Source organism: Rana temporaria, chromosome 2, assembly GCF_905171775.1.
Source record: "Rana temporaria chromosome 2, aRanTem1.1, whole genome shotgun sequence".
Taxonomy (NCBI): Eukaryota; Metazoa; Chordata; class Amphibia; order Anura; family Ranidae; genus Rana; species Rana temporaria.
This window is the reverse complement of record NC_053490.1, coordinates 244,340,417-244,365,988: the sequence shown is the minus strand read 5'-3', so window position 1 is coordinate 244,365,988 and position 25,572 is coordinate 244,340,417. Positions and strand designations below refer to the sequence as shown.

The following is a 25,572-nucleotide window of genomic DNA, read 5'->3' as shown; positions in this document are numbered from 1 at the left end:
TTACAAAACTGAGGCATGATGGTTTCATACAGGGTTATACGGGGGCTGGCTTAACGTTCTTTGTTTGGCAGTGTCCCAACCTCTTGAAGGTGGCAGTATAACTTGGCAGTTTTAGAATTCCTAAATTCCTGTGTTCCTTAATGGACTTCAGGAAACCGATTTTATTTTGTTTGAAAGATCCTACGTAAACTATAATTTATTGTGCTTTAAAATGGTTGTTAGAAGCAAGAATTTTGAGATTTTTTTTATATAAAAAATAGTGCAGCTATAGTGGAAACATGTCATCGCTCAATGACGTTTTCTTTTATTGGTGTTCCTAATTTTTTTTTCTACCAGAGCCTGAGATGTCTTTTCATGGTAAAGGGTTCTCTGCTTAGTTGGCAGCCTAAAACTCACTGAATTTGTTGGACCAAAACCTAATGTAATTCACGGGTCATCAGCAGCATAGAAACAAAGTGACTAAGCCAGTGTGTTGCTGTAGGAACAATGCCTACAGGCAACCTTAAAGTGTATGTCAAGGCAAAGTAAAAAAAAACATTCAGTACGTGTCTGCAATACATTCATATTGTTTTACATATGTTTTATACATTTAAAGACCGTACAAATACAGGCAAACCTCTGCTGATTTGCCAGAAATACAATCGGCTTCTAAGTCATATTGTGTGCTGACAGCAAACAGTCAGAGGAATTCAATATAATCCGAACAACATTTTTATGGTGGTAGTTCCCTTAACCCCTTGGTGACTATAACTGAACCAGCCACGTTTCAGTCATTAATGGGCAGGCTGAATGTAGCAAGTTGAACAATATATCAACTTGGATGCAACCAGCCTGCCGGATTCACTTCCGATTATCGCAAGTGGCTGCTATAGCCGCTAGCGATTAAATACAGTCTTCTCCTGGCGAGGACGGCTTCAGGAATTGCGGCTGCGAACCTCCTCTTTTCGGGTCCCCTGCCGGCGCTCCTGGCCCCTCCTGTCTTTTCTGTGCCCCAATGGGGAAGCTGCTTTCCATGGGGGCACTTGTGCATGCTCGCACCCCTGCCCTGCTGCTGCATCCATTGGCCCCGCCCCCGCATCACTGGTTTTAACAGTCTCGGGAGCCAATGGCTCTTAGTTCCCCCGGAAAAGTCGGAGAAACCTAGAAGCGAGGGGGGAGGAGAGCTGCAGATGTGCAAACATTCCTTGCATTAAGGTAAGGAATGTTTAGACTTTACAGCCACTTTAATGCCTGAACACACAATTTTGCAACTTTGACATGTTCTAGTAAATCTGTACATATCATCTCAACTACTTTGTGTATGCAGGTGAATTTTACCTTGTGTTTTTTTTTTTTTTTTTTCAGGAAAACGTGGTATGTTATTTGGTGGTGATGGATATTTTCAGATTTTTTTTATTTGTGTTCAGGCCCAGAATAGTAATTTTTTTATTTATTTAGCTAGTATTACCATAATTTACCAAAGAATAAAATAAATTCTCCTGCTCCTGATGATTGCAACGATACCACATATGTGTATGTTAGTTGTCTGTACCCATAGTGGGGCCCGGAAGCCATGGTGTGCATTTTCCTTATTTTTTTTTTTCATTTTACCTAAAACATACTGACATTAACAGCTCTTTCACATTGCAGCCGCGGCCAAGTTGGCGGTAAAACACTGCTAAGTTTTAGCGGGCGCTTCGGCCACTAGCGGGGCAATTTTAACCCCCTACTAGCGGCCGAGTAAAGGGTTAAATGCGCCAGTGTAGCACCGCTACTGAAGCACTTTGCAAGCGCTTCGACAGCGTTGCCCATTCATTCATAATTAGTGTAAGATGGTCTGGGAGTGCACTGTGTGGCAAATAAAACTCTGATTTAGTTCATTGGTCCAAGCTGGACTATGGCAAGAGTTTGAAGATTTTTTGCATTTTGTATGTATGCTCCTCTATGAGGCAGAGAATACACTGATTATTAAGGATAATCAAATGCGCTTGATACAGAAACCAATACTTTGCGGGGCAATTTCTGTCAATACAAATTAATGGGCGCAAATCGCACTGCAAATAATCGCATGCAATTTGAACAGTAATGCGGTGCAATTCCTGTCCGAATCGCATGTGATTTCCCCCACCACTCCTGTGTGTGTGTATAGAAAGGGATTAAAGTGCCATCTAGTGGGCCGTTTAAAAAAAAATGTTAGAACGCCCTACATATTTGATAGCTAATCCGGGCCGCTGACAGGTTTGGAGATGTAGAGGCCGTCCGCCACCCAGCTGACATCACTTTCGCCCTATACCACGGTGTCCTAGAACTTCTCCTTCAGCCCTGTGAGCACCTCCAATGGGCCCTGATTTGCTACCAGATATGTACTAACCTTTTTTTTTTTTAAACTTCCCACTAGATGGCACTTTAAACCCTTTCTATAAACACATGCATGAGCGGAGGAGGGAATCGCACTTTATTCCTGTTCAAAACGCATATGATTCTTTGCAGTGTGATTTGCACAAATTACTTTTGTATTGATGCAAATGGCACCACAAAGTATCGGTACTTGGTATAGGTGAGTACTTGACCGAAAGTATTGGTACTTGGCAATAAAAATGGAATTGGTGCAACCTCACTGCTTAAAGGGTCACTAAAGGAAAACATTTTTTTAGCTGAAATGACTGTTTACAGGACATAGAGACATAATAGTTAACTGATTCCTTTTAAAAATGATTAAAAATAGATAAAAAAACAATCATATAATGTGCCTGCAGTGTAGTTTCGTTTTTGCTGTTGTTTGCTGGTTCTCTGATGTACAGAGAGCCACTAGAGGGCAGTCAGCCAATAGAGAGCAGTGATACTTTGTCTAAAACTCCTCAGCACCAATCCAGTTTCGTTTTACACACAGCTCCTTGATTAGTGACCACCGTGAGAAATCTCCCAGTACTGTGGTTATCAGGAAACAGGCAACCAGGAAGTGTCCAGAACAGAGAGGATTTACAGCAACATCAAAGCAAAAACGAACAATGAGCACATGAAACCAGGACTGCAGTAAGGTAAAGGAAGCCATTTAGCTAAAAAAAAAAAATTCCTTTAGTGACCCTTTAAGGTTGCTGTTCTGATGTTTCTGAACGAATGAGTATGGCTCTGTGTACACTTGACCCTACTATCTTGTTTATTTCAGCAAAACAGCCTGCTATAAAAAATACATTTAAGCAAGCTGCAAATATATATATATTTTATTATTTTCCTCATTTCAGTTCTTTACACATTACCCCTATCTCTGAATAATTTACAATTTCATTGTATCAACAAAAAAGCACTAACAATACTTGTTTACATAGGACAAGTCAGGAGTGGCATGGGTTTCTCTGTTAGGCTGTGTATGGTTGCTTACATTTTATATAACACTTTATTATTCCAGTATAAGTGCTTTATGATGACTGTTTTGTTGCCTCAAGGGCATTCTCTCGTCTTGCAGACTGCTGCTTTTTTTTTTTTTTTTTTTACTAACAGCCATGTTAAAAAGACAAAGTACCTTTAGGTAAATGCTATTGTAATTAATCAAAACGTGTTCTCAGTGAAAACGGACCATTGTTTTTCTTTAAACTAATAACCTTCTCTATCACCAGGATATCATTGTTCTAGTTTTGTATGCTCGGGTTTAATTAGTAAAGGGAATGTAAAGTCTTTAATGATTTTTACATAAATCTGTAAGAGAGATAAGTGTGTTATGTATATGTAATCAGTGTGTTTTAAAGTGGTTGTAAACCTCGGAAATAAAAAGGGAATGAAGCATATTCCTTTATAGTAGAGGTCTCCAAAGGGCCAGTTTATTGTCCTTCAAGCTTTAGGGGGGCTGAACTGTGGCCAGTGGGAATACATTATTCCCCATCTTTGGTATTTGGGGGAGCAGTGGTGCCTCATTGTTGGTGTCAGTGGGAGGAATAACACCCATCATTGGTGTCAGTGGAAGAAATAGCGCCCGCCCATCATTGATGTCAATGGGAAGAATAGCGCCCGCCCATCATTGATGTCAATGGGAGGAATAGCGCCCATCATTTGTGTCAGTGGGAGGAATAGTTCCCCATCACTGTGTCAGTGGGGGGGAATAGTTCCCCATCACTGTGTCAGTGGGGGGGAATAGTTCCCCATCACTGTGTCAGTGGGGGGAATAGTTCCCCATCACTGTGTCAGTGGGGTCAATAGTTCCCCATCACTGTGTCAGTGGGAGGAATAGTTCCCCATCACTGTGTCAGTGGGAGGAATAGTTCCCCATCATTGGTGTAAGTAGGAGGAATAGTGGCCCATCATTAATGTAAGTAGGAGGAGCAGTGTCCCATCAATGATGTCCGTGTGAGGAATAAAATTGTGAGGAATAAATGCCCCAAGGGCCAGGTAAAAGCAAGCAAAGGGCCAAAGTTTGGGGGGCAGTTATGGACTGGTAAAGCTCGTTGTGTGCCACTCAAGCTCAATAAACAGAAAATACAAATGGGCGCTTCTGCATCTGCTGCTAGGAGTGCCAGCAGGGGATAGAGCCCGTCCTGGCTCCTGCTGTGACACGGTACTAATCCTTAGTACCGCACATCCAAGAGATCCTAGGAAGGTAGATGGAGTGGCAACCTCAGCCTGGACTCAGACCAGGCCAAGCCCCCAACACATTTCACTCCGCCCCCCTTCAGCTTAGTCATGTGGATACTATAGTATGTACTTGCCTCATTTTAAAGCACCTAGTATGTTTTTGGTCTCCTCTCTCTTCCCTTTGCTATCTGCACTGCATTTTCTTGGGAGACGGCCCTGCCCCCCAGGTACATGGGAGGGGACTGACAGTCTTGGCTGTGCATGTTTCCCTATGAGACTGTAGAGGGGTGTGTCTCCTCTCTCTCTCCACTCAGGTCTCAGAGCACAGTCTGTTCCCTTTTCTATGATGTGCAGTGTGGGACATCCGATTCCCTCCTACTGGAGCTGGGAAAAAGCTTTTGATTTGTGTGTTTCAGTAGGCTGTAGAGGAGAGAGTGCCGCAGATAAACAGATACAACTTGTGTAGGAGGATTTGTTTCAGCCTTGTGTATCACCTGACGCTTGTCACTTCATTGGGTATATGTACAAAATTAAAATTATTGTTGCGCCAACGTGTGTTTTTTTTGGCACACCATCATAGGGCAGCCCATCCACTTGAATCAGCTGCTCTAGATGCAACAAATGCACCAAAAGAAGCTCCTGCACTTTTTTTAGGCCGTGAGCTTTGCTCCTTGTGGTGCATTTGTTTTGCTACAAAATGCGCATTTCCTTTATTACCAAGAACTGCCATTGTCGGTACGACATAGGAAAGTGTTTAAAAATATTTCTATGTATATATTTTGTTATTATATAGCTACTTGCAGGTAGTCCTATTAATTTATTGCACTTGCAAGCTTTACATCCTGCTTTTTAACGTTTCACAATAGTTTTGGTGGGGCACCATTCTTTCTGTTGACGCCAACGGTGGGGCACTATTCTTTCTGTTGACGCCAACGGTGGGGCACTATTCTTTCTGTTGACGCCAACGGTGGGGCACTATTCTTTCTGTTGACGCCAACGGTGGGGCACTATTCTTTCGGTTGACGCCAACGGTGGGGCACTATTCTTTCGGTTGACGCCAACGGTGGGGCACTATTCGTCGTCCTACTGACCACATGCACTATGTAATTTTTTTTTTACCCCCACTGACCATCAAGCCTGAGGTGTTGTATACTTCCTCTAGGGACTTTGCTACCCCCACTGGCCGTAGTCCAGCCCCCAAAGGTCTGAAGGACCGTAAACTGGACTTTTGTTTAGAATGTTTGGAAACCCCCTGCTTTGGACTGGGCAGATATACACATCACAAATTAATCTATCTTTGTATTATTACCTCCATAAATGTTTTTTTTTTAATTCAAGTTCCTGAATTAGCGTCTTGTAGTCTCTGTACAGCAGGGTTGGAGTGTAAAAAAAAAACGTGCTGATGGGAATAAAAAAGCAGAGTGACAGGGAAATGCACTCATCACTGTGCTTCTTCTACTATTACCCTCCTGTATTAGACAGGGGGTGGGCTCAGAGGAAGTGGGATGAATGTTGGAGGCTTTCAGACTGAGGACATCGAATAGCAGAAACAAGTACCGTGATGTAAATCTCTGGAATTATGCTGAGTATTACAGAAAAAATCGGTTTTGTTTTTCTTTTAATGGGTTATTTATTTTTATCTTATTTTTGGCTGGCGTTGTGCATTAAATATAATGTGACCCCCTAATCATAAACTTGCCCTGGTGGTTAGATGTTTACTACATCAATAATAAAAGTATTGTGAAGCTTGATAATAGATCCATTGTAGCAAACATTTTGAGACAAAGACCATGCCCCCAAAATATGTCTGTATTTATCAGATTTTTCTTTATTTGAAGTTTGAAGACTTGTCATGCATGATCCAGCTCTTTTCTCTTGGTCATGCAACCCGACCTAGCCAGGCCTTCTGGGGCTTTTTTCTTGAATGCTAAGTTTAACACTGCTGAAAGAAAGCAGCGTCTTTCACCAGGCCTCATGACTAATTACGTGGATCTACCCGGAGATGAAAACATATCACTGAGATATTCAGGCCATCTAGCCATCAGAATGCATATTAGACCGACTCACCAAGCAGGGTTTTTTACAACGTGCTTTATTGGAACCCGTAAAATGTTCATTTTTTCCCCTCCGTGATTATGAATGTTGAGCGTTTAAGTCTTGTTCTTTCTTATGATGCATATTAAAAAAAAGCTCTTTATCAGGTTAAATTTCACATTTTATGGCTTTGAATTTGAATTGCAAATTTGCGTTATGATTTAGTTTGTAAATAATCTCAGTGGTGGCTGTGCAAAATATCTAAGACACTTGTAGATAAGGGAGTATTATGCTTTAGTGTAGATTTGTATTTTTAGAAAACAAGAGACGCTTGCTGTAAATGTCATCTGAAATGTTGACAAGGAAAAATAATATATAAATATATATATATATATATATATATATATATGTGTGTGTGTGTGTGTATATATATATATATATATATATATATATATATATATATATATATATATATATATATATATATATATATATATATATATAATGTGTGTGTATGTATATATATATATATATATATATATATATATATATATATATATATATATATATATATATGTATATGTGTGTGTGTGTGTATATATATATATATATATATATATATATATATATATATATATATATATAATATATATATATTTTTTTTTTTTTACATGGACATATACATCCAGCGAGTACGTAGTTATGGTTCCATGTGTAACATTTTGTCTGAATTTTATAAAAATAATTTGTCATGCAATGTCACATTTCAGATGCTTTCTATGATATATCTTATTGGGACATTCAGTGGACAGGTATAGCGCCTTGCTATAAATAAAATGGTTGGTCTGAACCTCTGCTTTTTTTTTTGGTTACTAAAAAACACCCCCACAATGGTCTCATCTTTTCTAATACATTTTGGCATTTGTGCTAAATTTTGTTTTTCTTGTTAGATTGTTGTGTAAAAAACTAACTATGCTTTCCTCAGCGAGCGTGCTCCTATCTTCAGTGTGGGTATCCTGAAGCCCACTCTGTATTTCTTCCGGTATACGGTGCAGCTGACTACCCAGCATGCACCTCCCGATTTTTATGTGCAAAGTGCGGCTATAGAAATAGAAGCGGAGACTGCCCATTGCCTCCTGGTATTGATGACACATATCCCAGGAGCCAATGGGTGGCTGGATATGACGTACCTCACTGTCTTCATGTACAGCGGAAGAGAACCGTTTTAATGGACTAGTAAGGTAAACAATAACAAAAAAAGCTTCTGAATAACGCAATTGCGATCACCAACACGGGTGTGGAAACTTAAAGTGGGTGGAACTTCGCTTTAAAGTGGAATTCCATCTAAGTAAGCTTACAACATCTACCACCCCCTGCTCACTCCTATTCTAACTACCTTGTAGAAGGAAGAGGCTTATACTTGCCTATTCTCAGGGCGCATTGGCCCATCATGTGATCTTCCCTGTGGCCGGCTTCAAAAAGCCTAGGTAGTAATGTCACCCATACACTTACTATAGGGCATCTGTTTTCAGCTGTCACTCCTCTCCCTTGAAGGAAGCTGCTGGGAGCCGATCGTGTGACCAGACCTGAGCACCAAATAGGTATGTATGAGCACCTTACTTCTATAGGGTAGTTGGTATAGGATTTAGAATGGGGCGGGAACATTAGATTGACCCTGGACATTCCACTTTAACAACTCTAGAAGAAATCACTCATTAAGGCTGCTCGGGTTTTGTTACAGTCAAGTTAAGCTCACAGGAAATATAGCATATTAATATGTTATATTTTTTTTGTCCGTTTTTTATTAAATTACATGACATAACTGAATTCCTTATGGCAGGAAAGCACACTGTCTGACTGTTCAGTCTAAATTTTCAGTCTGACAAAGCCAGCCACTAAGCAGGCTGTTGTGCTGATTTTAGATAACCCATAGTGTTCTAAGAATCTTTTGTGAGATATTAAAGTGGTTGTAACCACTTTTTGCTACAAGTAAGCTTAAAATAAGGCTTACCTGCTACCCCGGATATCTCCTAAACCTGCACGGTTTAGGAGCTATCTCCTGTATTTGCCGATGACATCAGCACATGCGCACTGAAGTGAGTGTGCTGTTATCTGCGGCTCCTGTGCGCATTCGCAGGAGTGATGCCATCGCGGCTCTGACCAATCACAGCGGAGTAACTCTGGGAGAGATGTCGCCGGCCGGAGGGCGGGGTACGAGGATCGCTGCGTGGGCTTCAATATAAGGTAAGTAATTGCATACTAGCTCATTATGCCTTTTTTCTAAACATGCATGTTTGCCCAATTGTCGTTACTGGTAACTCTAAAGTGTGGGAATTTTGAAAAACAAACACTTACTGCCATCCACCTAGATGAGTATAAATTATCAGTCCGATGGTGCATCTGTCCCCCATTACCTCTAAAATAAAGAACTGAGCTATCATTGACAGCTGATCACTCAGTTCTCAGTCTTTAGTGAGCGTAGAGCTGTGACTGGCAGTCACCGGCTCTCTGCTCTTCACCCCCAGCACTCACTGGAGCGCTGGGCTGTGGAGGGGGGCAGGAGCGGCTAGCTCAGACTCTCAGCAGCGCACCGAGATCTTGAGCCAGCATTGAGGTCAGGGAACTGGGTGGATCCTATTACAGTTGAATCAAGATTTCTCCAGATCCTGGACCGACTGAGTGACGTCAGCCGGCAGTGGACTTCAGACTGCTGTTGGCTGAATATGGGTAACAGGAGTGCAGAACTAAGTGAACCCACAGGAGTAGAACGACCCTACTTCTCCCTTAAGGATTTATTCACACTAGGTGAGTTGAGCAGCAATGATCTGCAGGCCCAACACAAGCCCACATAGGAAATAAGAGTTCCCTATGTGACCTGTTCACACCATACATGTGTTGGTGTTTCAGCATTTTTGCACATTTGCAAACGTGTCAACACACTGCTGAATAAAGTTTAATTGTTTTCTTGCAATTTTAATTAACGTGAAAAAAAAAAAAAAGGAAAGCGTGTGATGTTGTAACAATGCGTCCGAGTAGCCCTACACAATGCACACCAGCACGCATGCGTTGTACAGAGCATAATGTGCCTGACCTGGTGTGAATGCACCCTCAGTTGATTAACTGCATTGTCACCGATATATCAATGTTATCCTGTTGTCGGTGGTCTAGAAATTTACCTAAACAATAAAGCCTGACTAACCCTGTTTTTGAGTGGCTGAGCTGGGCCACTGCTTACATGGTTTAATTGGTGAAAATCTAGATTAAGAGCTTACTGAGAAATGTGGGGAACTGCCAAACATGGCAATTCTTCCCACTTTCATTACAGAGATGATTGAGTGCACAGTGGAAGGAGGGAGAGGGAGAGGGGAGGCATGCAGCACTGATGCTTTTATCATGGGTTGAGTTTTTTTTGTCTCGGCAAGGTTCTGCTGATCTAATAATACATGTGATCTACATTCTGCAAGCTGCCAAGATTAAAAAACAAGGCATATGTTTTCTAACAGTCAAACATTGCAAGGCTGCCAGGGAGGACAAGTTGCTGAAAGACTAACAGGCATACTCTGAATATTTATCCATTAATGTGGTTGTAAAGGGTGAAAGTTTTTCTGGCTATTGGCACTCGCAACTGTCAATCACAGCCAGTGAGGAGGGAGCAGGGGACGGGACCGAGCCACATTCTGTGTGTCCCATAGACCTGGAGTGCAAAACATACTTGGGGGGGCACACCCTAAAAATGCTATATATCTAAGATGGTGCTGCTATAAGACCAAAGACAGTACAAAACAGATTATAGTGCACACATGCAAAAATGACATTTATCCTGCAAGGCTAGTTATAGTTATAGACCTGGAGTGAGCACAGAGCAAGCAGCTTGCGCCAGTAGGGGACCTGAGAAGAGGAGGATTTGGGCTGCTGTGTGCCAAACCATTGTACAGAGCAGGAAGTATGAGGTGTTTTATTATTTTAAAGAAAGGAAAAAAAAAAGTCTGAGGTTTCTTCTGCAAGTCAGTTTAGAAACATTGTTAAAGCCTAAGTTGCCCTTTTCCAGAACATAGCCTATGCAGCAGGGCTTGACAAATTGGCTTTGAATCTAGGAACCAGGAACGCACCCTGTTCCGCCGAGCTCACGCGCAGAAGCGAACATATACGTGAGTAGCGCCTGCAAATGAAAGCGGTGTTCAAACCACACGTGAGGTATCGCCACGATTGGTAGAGCGACAGCAATAATTCTAGCCCTAGACCTCCTCTGTAACTCAAAACATGCAACCTGTAGAATTTTTTAAACGTCGCCTATGGAGATTTTAAAGGGTAAAAGTTTGTTGCCATTTCATGAGTGGACGCAATTTTGAATCGTGACATGTTGGGTATCAATTTACTTGGCGTAACATTATCCTTTACAATATGGGCTAACGTTACTGGTGTCTTATCTTTTAATTAAACGTGTATTTTTCCCAAAAAAGTGCGCTTGTAAGACCGCTGCGCAAATACGGTGTGACAAAGTATTGCAACGACCGCCATTATATTCTCTAGGGTGTTAGAATAAAAAATATATATAATGTTTGGGGGTTCTAATTAGAGGGAAGGAGATGGCAGTGAAAACAGACAGGGAAAGCTCCATTAGCATTGCTGGTTGTCTTGGCCACCACAAGATGGCGCCAGATCACAGAAGGAACCATAGGCCTGCAGAAGGCCGCAAAGCCGCAGGCTCAATTGCCGGCGCGGCCCCATGCGATTGCGCGGAGGGGGAGGTGGGGGCGCACGGAGACCCAGGATACCCCAGCTGTGCCGTCCCAGGAGCCAGCTCACTAATTCTAGTCACAATTGCGACCTGGCGCCGGGTTTTGTTGAACTTCGCTATGCACTGTAGTGGTCCCAGTAGATATTACAAAACTGTGTAGCTTTGTAAAATGTTCATTCATTCTATTGATATACCTGTAGGCTATTTGGGCCACCCTGGAAACCTGGCTGAAAAATGGAGCATGCCTCACGTCCTGCTCTTGTTGCAAGGAAGTGAAAACCATTGGTAATCCTGTAATGGTGGAAGGTAGCATTCAATTGGTTTCCACATCCTAGCAACAAGATAGAATGTGGAGTTTGCTAAATGGGAGATTTTCAGCCATGACCTACAAGTATGACAAAAAAACTGTGTAACTTTGTGACAAACTTTCATAATTTTTTTTAATATCTACTGGGGCCACTTGACAACATAGGCTGTTTTATTGGAAAAGGTGAAGATAGCCTTTAGGTATGACAGTCCAGCATTAGGAAACATTGCACATATATTGATTTATATGAGCGCTGTGTATGCATTACATGACCGCTGTAAAGGAAGGCTACAGTGGGTTTAACTAGTCATTTTTAATTATTTGAATAATTTTATTTACAAGTTAGTATTTAATACATGGTACATTTTCCAGATGTAACAGTTCTGTTGGGGTACACCCCAAAGAAATTAACTTTTTCAACATATTTGAGCAGGCAAACATTAGATCTTCATTCAAACCCTTTCTATAGATCAGCTTTTCTCAACCTTTTTACTACAGAGGATCTCTTGAAATAACATTCTGGTCTCGGGGAACCCGTGCTAAAAATGACTATATCTACAAATCATAATACATTGGTTTTCTAGTCATAGGGAAGAATGCTCCTTACACTTGTGGTCACTGGGAAGAATTACCTACTTACAGATAACTAAAGTGGGAATTTGTCTGAGAGCCAGGAATTGCTCAAGGAACATCTAGCAACCTCTGGAGGAACCCTATGTTCCATAGAACCCTGGTTAAGAAACTCTGCTATAGATAAAAGTGATATAATAAGAACAATAAGCATTTGCTTTTTCATTTATATATTCAACAAAAATATAACTAGATATGGCATACTGCGGAAAAATAAGTATGTTTGGCATCACAGGCTGGTATAGCCCTTGTAGCAGAAATTACTTCTTGTAGGCCTTTTTAAATGCTGCCCACTGGTCTCTGACCACTTCTCCATGCAGAATTGCCTCAGCTGTAGGATATTTGTGAGTTTCATTGTATAAACTGCCTGTTCTAAAACCTCCCTCTAAAATTTCAATGGGAATCAAATCGGGGCTTTGAAGGCAGTCCATGGGCCTCTATTGCCTCGTTTCCACTGAGCAGATCGGTTCGGTAGGGTACGCTATTTTGAGTGTTTCCATTATGAAAGTGGCCCATACAACCGAACCATACCGCACCATTCTGGGTCCTGCTTCAGATGTGGGGCCATAGAAAATGGTACGGTTTGGTTAGGGCGGAACTACAATGCATTCCACTGATTGGCGGACACACTACACATTTTTTCTAAACCCTGTATGGCCCCTGACGGTCCGACTTGCAGTGGAAACGCTCACCTGAATAGGCCGGGCCATTCTAACCCTTCCGAACTCTACTGACCCAAACCAATCTGCTCAGTGGAAACGAGGCATTATTCTTAATTTTGAGCTATTTACTAGTGCCATAGTCAAGTTAAAAGACTAATTTCTGGTTCAACTTCAACCTTTGGAGAGACGACCTCACATTCTAAGAAAGCACCCTGATATGATGCAAAATATATAGTTGGTTTGATGGACCTGGACCAGCAAAGTAACCCGAAACGTTTAATATTTCCACCATCATGCTTTACAGCTGTTATAAGTTGTCTCCCAAAATACGATCTTCTATTTTTGGCAAAACATCTTTCTTTGATCAGATTTCATCAGAATGTTCTGAAGGCCAGGTCTTTTCCTATATTTAATGGGAAACTTTTTGCTCTGCTCTTTTTTTGGACTTTTTAAGGCTTTTCCTAACACACCTCTCATGTAGGTTGAATGGATGCAATCTTTTTATGATGGTAGATGCATGTACTTTGAGCCCGACTGTTGTGAGAGTTACCCGATGTGATTAAATTGTGGGTTTTTTGGAGACTTTTGATATCAAGCAATCGGCTCTTGGGTTGAATTTGCTTGACCGGCCAGTCCTGAATTAGCAGTTGTTTGAAATCTGTCACGTTTTTCTTACATTGAAAAGATTGATTTCAAACAATTTGGAAACCGTTTAAATCCCTTACCAGACTCATAGGCATTTACAACTTTCCATTTTTGAGGACCTTCTGTATCTCTCTGTTAATCTTGGCTTAATGACAGCAAACATATCAAAGCAAAGAGAACAATAGACTATAGAACTTCACTCTCTCCATCAACATTTTGACTATTTTTAATTCTTATGCTGCTAACATTAGTGAATAGATGGGAAAGTACATTGGATATAAAAAGTCTACACACCCCTGTTAAAATTTCAGGTTTCTGTGATGTAAAAATTAGACAAAGATAAATCATTTCAGAACTTTTTCCACCTTTAATGTGACCTATAAACTTCACAACTCCGTTAAACAACAAACTAAAATCTTTTAGGTGGAGGGAAGTAAAAATGAATATAGTTGCATAAGTGTGCACACCCATATGCCGCGCACACACGATCGGACATTTCCGACAACAAAACCGTGGATTTTTTTCAGACGGATGTCGGCTCAAACTTGTCTTGCATACACACGGTCACACAAATGTTGTCGGAAGTTCAGAACGTCAAGAACGCGGTGACGTACAAGACTTGCGACGAGCCGAGAAAAATAAAGTTCAACAGGCAGTGCGACTCTTCTGCTTGATTCTCAAATTTTTGTTGTCGAACATTTATTGTCGGAAATTCCGATCGTGTGTACGCGGCATTAAACCTAATACTTTGTAGAAGCACCTTTTTGATTTTATTACAGCACTCAGTCTTTTTGGGTATGAGTCTCTCAGCATGGCACATCTTGACGTTGCAATATTCGTCCATTCTTCTTTGCAAAAACACTCCAAACCTGTCAGATTGTGAGGACATCTCATGTGCACAGCCCTCTTCAGATCACCCCACAGATTTTCAATAGAATTCAGGTCTGAGCTCTGGCTGGGCCATTCCAAAACCTTTAATCTTCTTTTGGTGAAGCCATTTCTTTGTTGATTTGGATGTATGCTTTGGGTCGTTGTCATGCTGAAAGATGAACTTCCTCTTCACCTTTCTAGCAGAAGCCTGAGGCTGGGTTCACACCTCGGACATATGCGTTTTGCAGCAGGGGTCTGGTGCAACCCTGTTTTCTGTTTCAGGGGCAAATCGGGACCAAATTTTTGCCTGAATTCGACCCTGAAACGGAGCCAAAGACGCACACAGCCACAACACAGATGTGTGAACCAGCTCCATAGAGAGATGATCACAATCTCCTGTCATATGAATTGGATGCGGAGAAATCTGCATTCAGTTCGCATAGGTGTGAACCCAGCCTGAAGGTTTAGTGCCAATATTGACTGGTATTTGGAACTGTTCATAATTCCCTCTACCTTAAATAAAGGCCCCTGTTCCAGCTGAAGAAAAACGGCCCCAAAGCATGATGCTGCCACCACCATGCTTCACTGTGGATATTATTATACACAATTTATATAGCGACAACAGTTTACGCAGCGCTTTACAATGTATAGGGGGGACAGCACAGGTCAATACAGAAGGTACAGGAGGGCCCTGTTCATAGAGCTTATGTTCTAAAGGGAGGGGGTGGTGGTACAAAAGGTCATAGCTGCAGAGAATCATTCGATTGGGGTGGCTTGGACAGTTGTTAGGTGGGTGTGGGATGTGATTTCCTAAAGATGGACAGGGTAGGGGCTAATCGGACATACTGTGGCAAGGAGTTCCAGAGGATGGGAGAGGCTCTGGAGAAGTCCTGAAGTCGAACATGGGAGGAGGGTAACAAGGGAGCTAGAGAGCAGGAGATCCTGGGAGGAGTGGAGGGGACGATTTTGTCAATATCTGCAGATGAGGTTGGTGATGTTGTGACTGGCCTTGTATATTGTGGTATAGTGTTCTTTTGGTGATGTGCAGTGTTGTTTTTGCGCCAAACATATATCTTTTGGAATTATGGCCAAAAAGTTCAACCTTGGTTTCATCAGACCACAACACATTTTCCCACATATTTTTGGGAGACTTCAGATGTGTTTTTGCAAAATTTAGCCAGACTTGGATGTTTTTCTTTGTAAGAAAAGGCTTCCGTCTTGCCACTCCACTCCATAGCCCAGACATATGAAGAATACAGGAGATTGTTGTCGCATGTACCACACAGCCAGTACTTGCCAGATATTCCTCGATTTGGGGCTCCATGGAAGATCTCACCTTGTGGTGTTTCGATGATCATGAGAATGGTGAGAAATCAGCTCAGAACTACATAGGAGAATCTTGTCAATGATCTCAAGGCAGATGGGACCATAGTCGCCAAGAAAACAATTGGTAACACACTACGCCGCGTAGGACTGAAATCCTGCCCAAAAAGGTCCCCTGCTCAAGAGAGCCCATGTACAGACCCGTCTGGAGTTTGCTAATGAACACCTGAATGATTCAGAGGAGAACTAGGTGAAAGTGTTGTGGTCAGATGAGACCAAAATCAAGCTCTTTGGCATCAACTCAACTCTCCGGGTTTACATTAATAAAAAATGTTTTGTTTACTGAGATTTAGCCGCTAGCAATAATCACTGCGTTCTCCCGAAGGGGACTGTCCCCCTGCTGGGAGAGCACAATAGCTCTGCGGGGGGATTCCCCCATCAACACTGACTGTGTTGATAGGGGAATCAAGCTTGGACATTACAAAAGCAAGTTGAATCCCTCTGAAAGCATGCTGCATTTACCTGTCTGCAGATGTCCTTGATGAGCAGGTTCTCCGTATCGAATGCTGTGGTTCCTCCTGCTAACTCCTAGTCCATGCAGGATACAATAAGTGATGTGTAGGTGTCAGCAGCAGGAACCACCGTGGCCAGAGAGGGTCCTACTATTCTGCACATCTGGAACTGGAGCTTGGCTATTTAAGTCTGCCTTTGCTGTAAGGAACTAGTACCATATAGACACAACTGTTTGTTCAAATTGTCCTATAGACACAAATCCATAATTTATTTATTCTTTTTCTCAGGTGCAAGTTCTTCAGTCTTACAGAAACTCCGGAGGACTATACTATCATAGTTGATGAAGAAGGCTTTTTAGGTAAGATTGAGAAATCCATTTCTTTGCTTGGTGACCCTTGCTTGAACTGTGTACGTGTGCTGGGAATAAACGGGCTAAAATGGCTTTAACTTAAAACTAGTTTCCACCACAGCTTTGCGACTTAGAAATGGTTTCACATATGGAATGTGAATCATTTGAAAATGTGAATTCCATGAAATAAAATCAAAGTCTTCTGGCTCTTAAAGGAAAAATGTAAGGTATAAGCCTTTGATGTTTAGTCATCCTGTATTGTCGTGGGGGCTGAATAACCGCAGCAGAGGCCAGAGGATTAGGAGACGGTAAAGTATAGTATACGCACGTGCCGTGGTAGCAAATCAGCAAGTCTGACCTGAGCACATGAGCGCCTCCCATGGGAATTCTCAACGTCGCTCATGTAAGTTAATGGGAAAAAAAAAATCAATTGTAGGCCAGACTTGATATATTGCATTTTTACAATAATTACCCAAGTAAAATCTGAAATGTTTTTGTGCAGAAATACTGTAATTGCTAACTTTTACTATTGGGACACTTACCTGTCCACTAATCCAGCGGTGTCCTCACCCAAGCCAATTTGTCAAACCGCTTTTGGGTGCTGCCAGTGCCACCTCGGCCTTACGGCTTCACAGCTGGCTCCCTACTGCACATTTTTGCGAAGTGCTTTGTGATTGGCCACCTATTTGTTCCTATGGGATAGATCCCTCTGTGGCTGATGCAGCAAAATGTTGCTCCCATTACTATCGATTTGAGATTCAGCAGTGTTTAAAGCGGAGTTCCAACCACAATTAGCATTTTTTAAATGTATGTCCTTTCATCCTGCTTTTTTATAATATAAATCCGGTCACTTACTATTTTACAATCCGCCGCCGATCCGCATAGATATTCAAAAAAGATAGTTTATAAAACTATGTCCACCCTGTTGTCATTTTGCTTGTGGGCATTGTGAAGCCTACAAGCACTTACTTCCTGGAAGTCTTGGATGGGGAGTGATAATTAGGTAGCGCATTGCATCCTGGGAAATGACACACATTTCCCAAGAGCATTAGAGGGAGATGATGTCAGAATCATAGGTGATTTCAAAGGCAGATTTAGTGGGACCGCATAGCAACAGGCATTTCCAGATGAGTAAAAAACATATTTTTTTTTTTTTTTACTTTTTTAGGTCTAATGAGCACAATAATGAAAAAAAAAATTGGGATGGAAACTCCACTTTAAGCCAGGGACAGAGCAGCATCATGCCTTAGGCTTTAACAGGCTTTAACAGGTTGGCTATCGCATAGCCTTCTACTTTAAGCCATCTGTAGATTCCACTGAATCACAAAGTGGCCAGTCTGTACTGACTGGGATCTGAGGCTGACAGTATATTAGGTGTTCTGATTGTACAATTTTCTTTAGATTCACCATCAACTATGTAGTGTCAGATTTGATACAAATTTAATGGATTATTTAGGTTTGTCCTCATATTACATAGTTTTGTTAAATCTTAAAGGAGAATGTACAGAGATTTTACAATCAGATTGTATCGTGTATGACCAGCTTAAGGGAGGTGTATCATTGCATGAAGCAAAATTTGAAACGGAATAGCTTCTGTTGAGAACTTTAGAGATTGATCGCCCCACAGTGCTTACAGCTACAGAGGTCAGTGTGGGCTTGTTTTAATGGTTGGTTAATAATGTGTAAATGTTTGAAAGTTCTATTGTCTGGCCATAGGTATACTGTTAAAAATGTTAAACATTTACTCTGCTAATGAGGATTTTTTTAATGGGATCTAGGATCTACAACTAATAAGATATAGAATGGCCATATGAGCTAAAGCAGTATTAAACCCAAGACCAAAAATGCAATATATTGTAAAATATTGACTGTTTGTTTTCTTTTTTGGGCTTTTACCTTCTGTTTTAACCTGGTGGTCTGGCCAGTAATACACCTGTATTAGGGTGCTCCCACTTTGTATGGAGGAGCACAGGGGGCACCTTTTGGACAGCAGCGTTGTCAGTCTGGGGGAAGGGGAGTGTTCGATGGGCTAGCAGATTTAGTTATACTTACAAATTGAAGCCAAACTCCAGTTAATATTTTAAACACAGTTACAGCAAACACCTTTGTTTCCTTTTTGGATAAAGATTTTACATAAATACTACTGATCATTGTAAGCACCCATGTCAATGGTAATGCATTGTCTCAGGCCTGTAACGGATACATCTGCAGAACAGCTTGTTCTGCTGCAAAACAGACTTATTGGGAGGATCACCAGGATAAAATAAAGGAAAGAAAACCTACAAATGTTTATTGCTACTTTAATATTGTAGTTATGTGGTTAAGGCTTGAGTTCTGCAATATGAAAAGTACCGTGTATTGCCAATTATTTTGAGTGGAGTTGTTTGTTGCTTTGTTTCGCTGTTTATGGTAAAAGAAAAAAAATTATGTTTTTTTGTTTGCTATGCAGTGTGCCAAGAGGTGTGCTTTGTTGTGTTAAAGTGTTCATGCTGCAGCAAGGAAAGAACCTTTTCATGATTTATTGCAGTTTTGCCCATATTTCTAAGACTCGCTTCATTTTCTGAAACTGGGAGAGGAACTGAGGGGAAATACCCAACAAAACAAGTTTTCTTGTATGTCAGGACAGGGAAATTGTATATTTGTGCTCTGCCTTATCCTTGAATCCAAAATGTCAGGCAATTTTAAAAATCCTGCACATTTGTTTCTCTATGAAAAGGGCTTTTATCTTTTTTAGAGAGCCAGTGTGGGCGGTTAATATTACTCCTTGCTCAGAGGTCTCTTCTGTAGAATAGAGCTATTTATATTTCAAGAGCAAAATATTGTTTACCACCTGGAACTACAATAGACCATAATTCTGAAATCATAATTTATCTGGTGGCTCCTTCATTGTGAGCTTCTTTGGTGTAGGTATTAATGAGCAGTTGGAGCTGTAATCACCATCAGTGTTGCTTACAGGTCATGCAAGAGATCTCTTAGATAGATCTATCTATCTATCTATCTATCTATCTATCTATCTATCTATCTATCTATATACAGTATATCACAAAAGTGAGTACACCCCTCACATTTTTGGAAATATTTTATTATATCTTTTCATGTGACAACACTGAAGAAATGACACTTTTCTACAATGTAAAGTAGTGATTGTACAGCTTGTATAACAGTGGAAATTTGCTGTCCCTTCAAAATAACTCAACACACAGACAATAATGTCTAAGCCGCTGGCAACAAAAGTAAGTGCACCCCTAAGTGAAAATTGGGCCCAAAGTGTCAATATTTTGTGTGCCCGCCATCATTTTCCAGCACTGCCTAAACCCTCTTGGGCATGGAGTTCACCAGATCTTTACAGGATGCCACTGGAGTCCTCTTCCACTCCTCCATGACGACATCACAGAGCTGGTGGATGTTAGAGACCTTGCGCTCCTCCTCCGTCCATATGAGGATGCCCCACAGATGCTCAATAGGGTTTAGGTCTGGAGGCATGCTTGGCCAATCCATCACCTTTACCCTCAACTTCTTTGGCAAAGCAGTGGTCGTCTTGGAGGTGTGTTTGGGGTCGTTATGTTGGAATACTGCCCTGTGGCCCAGTCTCCAAAGGGAGGGGATCATGCTCTGCTTCAGTATGTCACAGTAAAGGTTGGCATTCATGGTTCCCTCAATGAACTGTAGCTCCCCAGTGCCGACAACACTCATGCAGCCCCAGACCATGACACTCCCACCACCATGCTTGACTGTTGGTACACTTGTCTTTGTACTCCTCACCTGGTTGTCGCCACACACGCTTTACACCATCTGAACCAAATAAGTTTAGCTTGGTCTCATCAGACCACAGGACATGGTTCCAGTAATCCATGTCCGTAGTCTGCTTGTTTTCAGCAAACTTTTAGCAGGCTTTCTTGCACATTATCTTTAGAAGAGGCTTCCTTCTAAAAAGACAGCCATGCAGACCAATTTGATGCAGTGTGCGGCATATGGTCTGAGCACTGACAGGCTGACCCCTTCAACCTCCGCAGCAATGCTGGCAGCACTCATACATCTATTTCCCAAAGACAACCTCTGAGTACCACGCTGAGCATGTGTGCTCAACTTCTTTGGCCGACCATGGCGAGGTCTGTCCTGAGTGGAACCTGTCCTGTTAAACCGCTGTGTGGTCTTGACTACCGCGCTGCAGCTCAGTTTCAGGGTCTTGGCAATCTTCTCATAGCCTATCCCATAGTTTGTGGACACAATACCTTTTGCACAAACCAATCAATATATATTTTTTTTTTTAATATGTAATATAGCAAAACATTTTTAAATTTTTAGATTTTATTTTCTAAATTCATGCTTTGTGTTTTAAAGCGGAAAAAAAAAAAATAGGTAGATGTGAGCACAGATGAAATCACAAAATCACTGCAGGACATAAAGAATTAGCAGACGGCACTCCAGTTCACTTGTGCAGTATAATTCTCTGAATTTAACTTGATGAAAGAAGGAATCATCTGCTGTGTAGTTATTTGCACTAATCCTTTTCTGTTGAGGGATTACATCATCATTAATCATCTTTCTGCAGAAAACTTTTCTGTAAAATCCTTTCAATTGCAGGTAATTGGGATTTGCAGGTTATCACATGCTACTCTGTTCTTCATGTGCCAGTAAAATTTAAGCCATCCGACCTCCTTGGTGAAGAATCTGCAGCTTTAGGGCTTGCTGGTCTTACGAGTTCATCAAAATACAGTAAGAAGTTGGGGTTTGGTGGCTTTAAATAAAAATCTGCATTCTAAAAACCTAGTTAAAAAAATAAAATAAAAAAAAGTTGTTATTTATAAATGGTCATCTTGGCTAAGGAAGAAACTGAAGCATATGTGGAGAGCGTGTGAAAAGGTGAGCTTGGGTGTCAGAAACTGCAGCTGTACAGAAGTGGGTGCAGTATGTGTAGGCTGCACAGTCGCACAGGGCGCCATCTAGTGGGATAAATGCAAATATAGATATATAGTTTATATACCGGTGTGTGTGTGTGTGTGTGTGTGTATATATGTATGTGTGTGTGTATGTGTATATATATATATATATATATATATATATATATATATATATATATATATATATATATATATATATATATATATATATATAATATACATTTTTTTTTTATTTTTTTTATTTACTTCTTTTTCTTTTGTATCCAGACAGTTTTAACATTACATGTATTTTTATAGAGCTGACAGTTTGCCCAGCAATTTACAAATATTATACATACGAGTCCTTTCCCACAAGAAGCTTACAATCGAAGTTCCCTATCTCACATGCATATATACGCTACTAGGGACAATTTAGACAGGTGTCCTCTAACCTACCGGTATGCCTTTGGAGTGTGGCAGTGCACTGGAGTAAACCAACCCAAGCACAGGAAAAACATGCAATCTCCATACAGGTAGCAATGATTTTAAATTGGTCTTCAATCCAAAACCAAAAATTGAATATATTGCAGCTTGCCAATCATTAGATGTGGTGGCTGTATTCGTTCCCCCCCCCCCCCCCCACCCTCTTTTTTTCAGTTCTGGATCTTGCCAGTAACACACCCCCTGTATTAGTACGCCTCCACTCTGGATTAGGGAGCACATGGGGCACCTTTTGGACAGCAACATTGTCAGTCTGGGGAGTGTTGGATGGACTAGCAGATTTAGATACACTAACAAATTGAAGCCAAATGGTAGCTCACGCCACAGTTTCAGCAAAAGTTTTTTTCCTTCAGAATAAAGGTTTTACATGAATAAATACAAGCTGATCATTGTGGTAAAAGGTTTGTCTCATCCCTTTAACCGCTACATCTGTAGGATGACTTGTTCTGTTGGAAAACAAGACTTCCTGGCTAGATCACCAGATAAAAATAAGGAAAGAAAGGCTAAAAAATAAAACGAATGCAGTCATCACATTTAAGAATTGATAAGCTTCAGTATAGTAAATGGGGTTTATTGCCGCTTTAATGAAGAGAGAGCAGCGGAGATATTTAGTAATCCTTTAACCGTATTACAGTATGTAAGCAAAGAAGAATAAACTGATCACATTAATGAAATAGAACTGGTAAGACTGAAGTGTGTTATCAGAAGTAGGTTGTTCAAATGCTGTATTTAATTGTGATCAGAAAGGGTTGCAAAAAAGCTTTTGTGAGAGGCCCTTGATGGGGGCAAAGTTTCCAACATTGATAGCATACGTGTTGTATCAGCTATGGCTGGGTTTACAAGAATGGCATTTGGCAGGTGGCCCTGACCTATGCAAAACACCCCTTAAATGACTTCAATACTTTCTGAGTCTCTGATATGGAAAAATATAGAGATAATGAATTGGGATGCTTTTCTGTGCTAATTTTATATTGTGTTTTTATCAGGTCTGCAACTCAAAAGTATTTCAAACTAAGCACAGACAGGTCACCAGTGGCATCCCAATACTTCTGTAATTTACAGTGGCTCTGCCATAAGAGAACAGGTGGAATTCACCGATTTGATGCCATACATGTGCATACCTCCCAACATTTTGCGATGGGAATGAGGAACACCTACTAGCAAATGTATGCAGGCATAGGGCACGCCCCCTGCCAAACCCCCTTAAAGGAGAATTAACAAAAAAAGTTTAATTCAATCCACAAGGGACTTTTTTTTTCCCCACTACTATTTTTTTATATTCACTTTTAAAATGTACAAATGCAGCAATTTATAATTTGGATGAAAGGTTAACACTGGGAAACACTATTTTGAAAGATAAAAAGTGCATTTTATATACAACTTTATAGATCAGACCAAAATGAGGGACAAATGAGGAGGAATGAGGGGCAGAGGGACATTGCTCCAAATCAGGGACAGTTGGGAGCTATGCATGTGAGTGGCCAGTGCTTTACAGCATGCCAGCCTGAAAGCATACTGGAATGTCTAACCACTGCTGCCTAATGAGCTATATTGCTTACACCAGCACGTTCCCCCTATTTTCTTCAAAGCTGGTCCCTGGGGAAAAGGTCTCCCTTTGCATTGGGGCTGTGCCTGCACTGCAAGGGTTAGCTGCTTGTTTACATCTATGGGGAACCAGGCAAATCCGTTTTACTTAAAGTGGAACTTTAATCAGAAAATTATGTAAAACATTAAAAATAAGTACCTATACTGTTTAAAATCCAGTAATACATGGTCTCACCCCGCTCTGCACATGTTTAGTTGCTCTTTGTTTTTATACACTGTGCCGAATTTGTTGAGGTAGAGGTTGATCGCCCAAGGATTTACTGCTGTTCAGGAGCTCTGGACTTCAGCAAAATGGCAGCCTCCAGCAAGAAGAAACAGGAGCGATGCTGGAGGCAATTTACAGCACACAATAATTTTGGGAGCAAAATTATTAATGTGAAATATATGTTTCTTTGCTAAAGAACATTATTTTTATCAAGTTGTTATGGGTAAAATTCCACTTTAATAAAATTAAGTAAAGAATCGGTTGAACATGATAGGGAAGCTTCAACTGATGATTTTTCTAATTTAGTATATAATTAAACAAACTGGCAATTGAGTATTCTGTTCAATGGATTCTTTCCTTCATTTTGTTTACTCATTTCTGGTTAGGAATTGCTTGTGTGCCTGCTTAAGCTTAATTATCACATGTGCCCTCAATTATTATATATTTTTTACTTTTATTACTTATTGTTGATCATTTTTACTTAACTGATCCTCCACTCTTGCAGTCTCCTCCATGATGCTAGACTGGTCCCTATAGCGCAGTGTTTCTCAACCTTCTAGTGCTGTGACCCCTTGATAAAATTTCCCAAGTTGTGGGGACCCCTAACAGTAAAATAATTTTTGTAGTGTGGGTTGTCAGCACCCAAGGCAAGACAAGTATTTTGCGCCCCTAACCCACAGATATTTAGCGCTACCTTTTTAATGACAACTATAAGCACAGGTAATGTAACTCACTGTGTCTCCGGCTTCACTGTGTCTCCGACTTTGTGGTGTCTCGTAGCAGTGACACCTATGCCAAAATCAGGAGATAGGGTCTCCTCCAGCACCTCCCACTTCACATTCCTCACCAGTCACCTGACCTCTAGTCTTTGAATGGGCGCCTGCAAAGGCTGAGTGGGTGGCTGCGGGCTCCAGGAACAGCCCAGCTGGGCGACCAAAGGCTACAGGGATAGCCCTGCTGGGTGGCCACAAAAAAGCTGGGAGAGTGGTGTGAGCTTCAAACACAGCTCAGGTTTCGGTGACCCCTGGCAAATCATCATTCGACCCCCAAGGGGGTCCCGACCCCCAGGTTGAGAACCACTGCTATAGTGTCTTCTCCCCTGAACTCTGGCTGTTGGATGCCCCTGACATCATCAAGATGCTGAGGCACAGTCTACTGCTTGAGCATGGGGGGAGTGCCATTTTCCAGGGGAGTGGAGGATCAGGTAAGTAAAACTGCTTTTACTGTCCTCTAGACCAGTGGTCATCAACCCTGTCCTCAGGGCCCACTAACAGGCCAGGTTTTATGTATTACCTTGGGGAGATGCAGACTAGAATACTGCAGTCACTGAGCAGCAAATGATATCACCTGTGATGTATTTCAGTTATCTTGCAAACCTGGCCTGTTAGTGGGCCCTGAGGACGGGGTTGATGACCACTGCTCTAGACCAGTGGTCTCCAAACTGCGGCCCAAGGGCTACAGCCCTTTGCTTCCCTCTTTCCGGCCCCTGGGGCACTATTCCTCCCAAAGATATGAGACACTATTCTGCCACCTGACACCAACAATGGGGCACTATTTCACCCACTGTCACCAAAAATAGGATACTATTCCTCCCGATGATACCATTGATGAGGTACTATTCCTCCTAATACCAAATGTGGCAATGTTTACTCCAACTAATGCCAGGAAAGTTTACACTCCTGCTGGCCAATGTCTGGCCCTCCTAGAGTCTAAAGAACGCGCCCTTTGTTTAGACTATTTGGAGACTCCTGCTCTAAACAAAACAAGC

At 41.4% G+C, this 25,572-nt stretch overlaps 1 protein-coding gene across 2 annotated transcripts in view; it reads left to right on the top strand.

Moving 5' to 3' along the window:
- The window catches only part of CASTOR2 (cytosolic arginine sensor for mTORC1 subunit 2), a 201,571-nt gene that overhangs the window by 81,789 nt on the left and 94,210 nt on the right, over positions 1 to 25,572 (top strand). For both annotated transcript variants that reach the window (XR_005746964.1, XM_040336736.1), the window contains exon 2: positions 16,552 to 16,622. Coding sequence is in view for 1 of the 2 variants with exons in the window: in XM_040336736.1 (XP_040192670.1) it covers positions 16,552 to 16,622 (71 nt within the window). In the remaining variant the exon portion in view is untranslated. The remainder of the gene's footprint in view (positions 1 to 16,551; positions 16,623 to 25,572) is intronic.